Source organism: Pristiophorus japonicus, chromosome 22 (assembly GCF_044704955.1).
Source record: "Pristiophorus japonicus isolate sPriJap1 chromosome 22, sPriJap1.hap1, whole genome shotgun sequence".
In the NCBI taxonomy this organism is placed as follows: domain Eukaryota; kingdom Metazoa; phylum Chordata; class Chondrichthyes; family Pristiophoridae; genus Pristiophorus; species Pristiophorus japonicus.
Genome location: NC_091998.1, coordinates 61,470,592 through 61,477,223, shown reverse-complemented (window position 1 = coordinate 61,477,223; position 6,632 = coordinate 61,470,592). Strand labels below are relative to the sequence as shown.

The window sequence follows — 6,632 nt, the reverse complement described above, 5'->3', positions numbered from 1 at the left end:
TTTCACACAAAACCTCAACACCAGACTTCACCACAGTCAAGGTTCTTAGACAACGTCACCTGATCACTTGACCAGGCTCGAATCAATACATTAGTTGACTCACAGCTCTCAGAATTTACCATTGCAGCGTCATCAAATTTTGGCGTGCTGCAGCTCTGAATCGCAGTGTGAAACAGCTCCAGTTACTGTTCAAGGCTGACAGACTATCAAGCTCAGATTGGTTGTCACAAAAACAACCTCCCCCTCCCTCCGCTGCCTCCGTGTTTGCTGACCTACATTGGCTCGATTTTTAAATTCTCATCCTTGTTTTCAAATCCCTCCATGGCCTCGCTCCTCCCTATCTCTGTGACCTCCTCCAGCCCTACAACCCTCCGAGATATCCGCACTCCTCCAATTCTGGCCTCTTGCGCATCCCTGATTTTAATCGCTCCACCATTGGTGGCCGTGCCTGCAGCTGCCAAGGCCCGAAGCTCTGGAATTCCCTCCCTAAACCTCTGTCTACATTCTTTCCTCCTTTAAGACGCCCCTTAAAACCCACCTCTTTGACACTGAGACACATAAGTAGGTATTAGTGAGTCACTTGTCCTTAATACCTCCTTATATGGCTCGGTGTCAATTTGTGTTTGATTACACTCCCATGAAGCACCTTGGGACATTTTACTATGTTAAAGGCGCTATATAAATGCATTGTTGTTGAGAGAGAATTATATCCTGTCCCTCCCCATAAACAGTTTGTACAAAGTACTCTTCCCATGAAAGGCATTAAATCGTGCTTCCCTTCCCTGTGGCCCAAATAGACTGAAGATTACATCCATTAATAATTCAAACACATTGGGCAACACAGAAGCACTGATACCTCAAAACAAATCCAAACAGTGGGTTATCTTTTCAAATTCAGGAAGAACAATAATTGCCAAAGGAGATATTAGGACAAAGGTCTCGCCCTCGAACCCTGCCCCCCCCTCTTCACCCCGCACACCCCTCGCTCTGTTACTCTGTCCCCCCTCGCCCTGTAACCCGCCCCCCTTGCCCTGTAACCCTGCCCCCATCTCCCTGTACTCCTGCCCCCCTCGCACTGTAACCCTGCCCCCCCCTCGCTCTGCCCCCCTCGCCCTGTAACCTTACCCCCTCCTCACTCTGCCCCCTTCACCCTGTAACCCTGCCCCCTCGCCCTTTAACCCTGCCCCCCCCTCGCCGTAAACACTGACCCCTCACCCAGTAACACTGCCCCGCTCTCGGCCTGTAACCCTTCACCCACTCTCCGACTTGCTATCACCAGTGATTCAAGTTCTTTTACTTTGTTAATCTTCAGCGTTTTAAGATTTACAAGAACAAATCGGCCAAACCCTGAAGAAATATAATAAAAAATAAATCTAAATATAAACTCAAAGTGCTGTAAATTCACAGTAGAGAGTGAGAGAAAGTGAGAGAGCAAGAGGGAGCAAGAGAGATTGAGCGTGGGAGAGAGCGAGAGACAGAGAGAGAGGCGGAGAGAGAGAGCGAGACAAAGAGAGGTACAGAAAGACAGTGTGTGGGAGAAGTGAGATGGAGTGAGAGAGAGAACAAGAGGGAACGAGAGAGAGAGCAAGGGAGAAAGAGAGAGGGAGACAGAGAGAGGCAGGGAAATAGAGAGACAGAGAGAGGGACAGAGAGAAAGAGAGAGAGCAAGGGAAAGAGAGAAAGAAGGTGCTTTTGCTGGAGAGCCATCATCAGACCCCCACTCCAAACTTTTACTTTACTCTTTTTAGATGCAGTCTAAACTGCTGATGGTTTCCAACACTTTCTAATGCTGTTTGAGAGTTTCAGCTCGGTAAAAATTAATACCACATGTGTAACAAGGACAGAGGTTCTATTGAGAAGGCCACTGAAATCCTGGAATACAGGTTTATTCGATTACTGCCCAACTTTGCACTATTACCACAGTAACCCCTGGGTACTGAGACTATGCTGCTCCTCACAAGAGAACTGCACAAGTCCCTTGAGGTGCCTTTAGTTCAATCCACACCCCACTCATCACAAACTACAGCTGATGCCCAGGTGAACTGCAATGCCCATGTGAGCTGCGGTGCCCCAGGTGAACTGCGATGCCCCAGGTGAGTTGCAATACCCCAGGTGAGCTAGGATACCCCAGGTAAGCTAGGATACCCCAGGTGAGCTGCGATACCCAGATTAATGATTTGGATGAAGGAATTGAGTGTAATATCTCCAAGTTTGCAGATGACACTAAACTGGGTGGCAGTGTGAGCCATGAGGAGGACGCTAAGAGTCTGCAGGGTGACTTGGACAGGTTAGGTGAGTGGGAAAATGCATGGCAGATGCAGTATAATGTGGATAAATGTGAGGTTATCCAATTTGGGGGCAAAAACATAAAGGCAGAATATTATCTGAATGGCGGCAGATTAGGAAAAGGGGAGGCGCAACGAGACCTGGGTGTCATGGTTTATCGTCATTGCAGGTACAGCAGGCGGTAAAGAAGGCAAATGGTATGATGGCCTTCATAGCTAGGGGATTTGAGTATAGGAGCAGGGAGGTCTTACTACAGTTATACAGGGCCTTGGTGAGACCTCACCTGGAATATTGTGTTCAGTTTTGGTCTCCTAATCTGAGGAAGGACGTTCTTGCTATTGAGGGAGTGCAGCAAAGGTTCACCAGACTGATTCTAGGGATGGCTGGACTGACATATGAGGAGAGACTGGATCAACTGGGTCTTTATACACTGGAGTTTAGAAGGATGAGAGGGAATCTCATAGAAATGTATAAGATTCTGATGGGACTGGACAGGTTAGATGCAGGAAGAATGTTCCCGATGTTGGGAAAGTCCAGAACCAGGGGACACAGTCTTAGGATAAGGGGTAGGCCATTTAGGACTGAGATGAGGAGAAACTTCTTCACTCAGAGAGTTGTCAAGCTGTGGAATTCCTTGCCACAGAAAGTTGTTGATGCCAGTTCATTGGATATATTCAAGAGGGAGTTAGATATGGCCCTTATAGCTAAGGGGATCAAGGGGTATGGAGAGAAAGCAGGAAAAGGGTACTGAGGGAATGATTAGCCATGATCTTATTGAATGGTGGTGCAGGCTCGAAGGGCCGAATGGCCTACTCCTGCACCTATTTTCTATGAGAGGCGATGCCCCAGGTGAGCTGCGATACCCAGGTGAGCTGTGATACCCCAGGTGAGCTGTGATGCCCCAGGTGAGGTGCTAATGGCCAGGTGAGTTGCTGATGCCCCAGGTGAGCTGCGATGCCCAGGTGAGCTGCTGATGCCCCAGGTGAGCTACGATGCCCCAGGTGAGCTGCGATACCCCAGGTGAGCTGCAGTTTGCTGTGGGACCGTTTATATTTTGTTTTGCTACTCCTTACAAAACTACCAGGAGCTAAAATGAAATAAAATCATCATGTATTTGACATTTCCATAGCAAATTTTCATGTTTATTCCTCTGGGCATTGATTTCAATGTTACCGGTCTCATTTTACCTTTTGAACAACCTTGTGCCAACTTTGTTATTGCCACCAGACTAAAGTCTCGCTGCTGCCCCCAGGCACTCCTCTCATGTAATTGGGAGGCCCCGATGTCAGGGCGAGTGTTGGAATATGCAAACCTACTAGTATCTACGTTTGATACTGATTGGCCCAACTGTGAGCAGCTCCCCCATGCAAACTGCTCGCCCGCTGGGAAGGGCTGGGGGGGCAGTTGTTTTATTTAAGAAATAAGCCAAGTTATAAAACATTCTATATTTATTATATGCACAAGAAAGATAACATATGCTCAAGGGCTGATTACAAAGCATTTGGGGGATTCCCTTACGGGTTTTGACGGTCCCTTAAGGGTGTTGGCAGTCCCGTGTGGCTGGTTCAGGGGTCCCTTGTCGGTTTCGGGGGTCCCTTGTAGGTTTCGGGAGTCCCTTGTTGGTTATGGGGTTTGCACATAATATCAGAGGTGCAACCCATGCACCCTAACCATTAGAGTTGCCAACTCTGGTTGGATGTATTCCTGGAGGTTTCATCACATGACCTGCTGCCTCCACCCGGTCAAATTCTTTTTAGCCAATATTTCAATAACTAATAAATGAACATGTTCAAAGAGCATTAAGAAAAAAACATGTTTTTTTAAAAATGCTCCAATGATTTACTTCCTGGAGTTGCCCACGGCAGTGTCCGGGAGATGAATATTTTATTCCTGGAAACTCCTGGGCAATCCTGGAGGGTTGGCAACCCTACTAACCTATCCGATAAGCAACTTGGGAGCTGGTGCACTCTCACTCTTGATGCTTTATGCGGAGCTCCTTCACGGTAAACGAGCCAAAGGAGGACAGCGGAAACGTTATGAGGACACCCTCAAAGCCTCCCTGGTCAAGTGCGACATCACCACTGACACCTGGGAGACCCTGGCCGCAGACCGCCCGAGGTGGAGAAAGTCCATCCGGGAGGGCGCTGAGCGCCTCGAGTCTCCACGCAAAGAGTGTGAAGCGGTCAAGCGCAGGCAGCGGAAGGAGCGCGTGGCAAACCAGCCCCACCATCTCCTTCCCTCGACAAATGTCTGTCCCACCTGTGACAGGGTCTGTGGCTCTCGTAGCGGACTGTTCAGCCATCAAAGAACTCACTTTGGGAGTGGAAGCAAGTCCTCCTCGATTCCGAGGGATGGCCTACGATGATCTGACTCTTGAGAATGTGTCACTGTTCTTGCAGTAAAGCAGGGAAACCACTGCAAGGTCTGGGAGGTGACTGGGACTGTGTGTATACTGGGGGCAGCGTGCACCTTGTTTGTGGAATTTAGCGAGAGGGGCTAGCATTGAGCACTGACTGTGTGGACATGTGGCAGCTGGGGGCTGGCTGTAATACCGTGCCGCTGTGTTGCAGTGGCAGTAGCTTGTTGTGTTCGGCCTGTCACAGGTACAAGTAACGGGGAACAGCGGCCCCTATGGATCCGATGGGGAAAGAACACAGAGGTGTAAGTGCTGTCTGACCTCCACGTCCCCAGGCACAAGCAGACCCAACAGCTCAGCCCCCTACGAATGAGAATAACGGCAGCAAAAAGAATAAACAGCTATTTTTAAAATATAGATTATTTCTGATATTTGCATCTTCCTCTCCAGTATCCATCTGGGACATTGTTTGCTCATTTGAATCAGTCTGTGGCTGTCGGAATGGATATGTCAATGATGGAGGATGCACTAAATCCTAAAACTGCAGGAATCCTGATTTCTGGATTTGGCCAACACGGGCTACGGCTAAATAAAATTCTGTTGTTTCTGGTTTAATAATCTTATCCTAATTATTTGATACATTTATTTGATAAATTTATTTGATTACTTGATAAAATTATTTGATAAAATTATCTTTTAAGTGTCAAATATATTTATTTTGTCTTAAAACACTCCTGCGAGGCGCATGGGGATATTTTACTGTGTCAGAGGCGCTATATAAATACATGTTGTTGTTGTAAAGAAGGAAAAAGGCATCTGAAAAGAACTGATTTGATCTTGGTCTGTCGGTTAACGGTGGATAGCAAGCAGGGCGAATAAACGTGGAATCAAACGCAATGGTTCATTGCTAAGCAAGGGTGCTCCTGGGGGAAATGTGTAGGAACAGGAGGAGGCCATTCAGCCCCTCAAGCCTGTCCCACCAGGACGGCCCGAGTGACAGCTGTGATATGTTACAGATGTTTCTGATCGCACATGAAACCGCTCTGTAACTGGAGAGCACGGTCTGGAGAATGAGCAACTGGCAAGGAGCAATCCCTGTTACTGTAAGCATGTCATTGAAGCTGTTTAAGTAGTAGCATTTCTGGTCTGTGGTGAGGACGGAACAAGCTGCATAGCTGATCAAAACATCATGAGATCATCTGAGTTTTACTCCAGGATATTAAGAGCAGATCTCATAAACTAGGACGGAGGGGTGGGGGAGCACAGAAAAAGGAAAGCTTTAAAGTTAAATAATATAAGTGATACATTGTAGGAACAACAACATCCAGTACAGAGCAAGTCAGCCAACAGAAAAGTTGCTGCAGATCAAAAGAGGCAAGCCTTCTTCTTCAGCTCAGCCTTCCGCCACTGGGGCAACTTGTCAAACTCCATTATCGTCATCCCAAAAACCTTCTGGAATTCCTCAGGGGACAGATGCCTCTGTTGGATGGAAGGATACGATTTCAATAACGAGGGGGTATAGTTCAGGAAAAGTCAAACCCACCCAATCATAACCCAACTGATTTCAGCCTCGTGCAAATGTTTTTTTTTCTCTCAGGGTATTTATTTTGGAAGATTTCCCCCGCCGCCGCCCCCCCCTCCCCTCTCTAATTCTTTCTGATGTTCGATGGTCGAGCTCAAAGCCAATTCTGTGGTTCGCGAGGCGATGCCGGCGATTTCAGAGGTATCAATAACTCACAACCCCACCTCCCCGGCAGCCCCTCTGTGAATCCCTCCCCCCCCTCTGAATCCTCCCCTCCTTGAATCGCCTCGCCCTGTATCCCCCTTCCCTCAATCGCCCCGCCCAGAAATCGCTCCGCCCTGTATCCCCCTCCCCAAAATCGCCCTACCCCTCTGCCCCCACCCGGCCACTGTTTCTGTTGATCAGCGACACAATCAGGAACTCTGCAAGAACTGTCCCTCCGTGGCTCTGAGCTCGAACTCCATCCCA

At 48.2% G+C, this 6,632-nt stretch overlaps 1 protein-coding gene across 1 annotated transcript in view; it reads right to left on the bottom strand.

Moving 5' to 3' along the window:
• Positions 1-3,716: 3,716 nt before the first annotated feature.
• Positions 3,717-6,632, bottom strand: part of dmtn (dematin actin binding protein) — a 65,004-nt gene continuing 62,088 nt past the window's right edge. Inside the window, exon 17 of the mRNA XM_070866224.1 lies at positions 3,717-6,121. Within this exon, the coding sequence (XP_070722325.1) occupies positions 6,008-6,121 (114 nt within the window). The 3' untranslated portion in view covers positions 3,717-6,007. The remainder of the gene's footprint in view (positions 6,122-6,632) is intronic.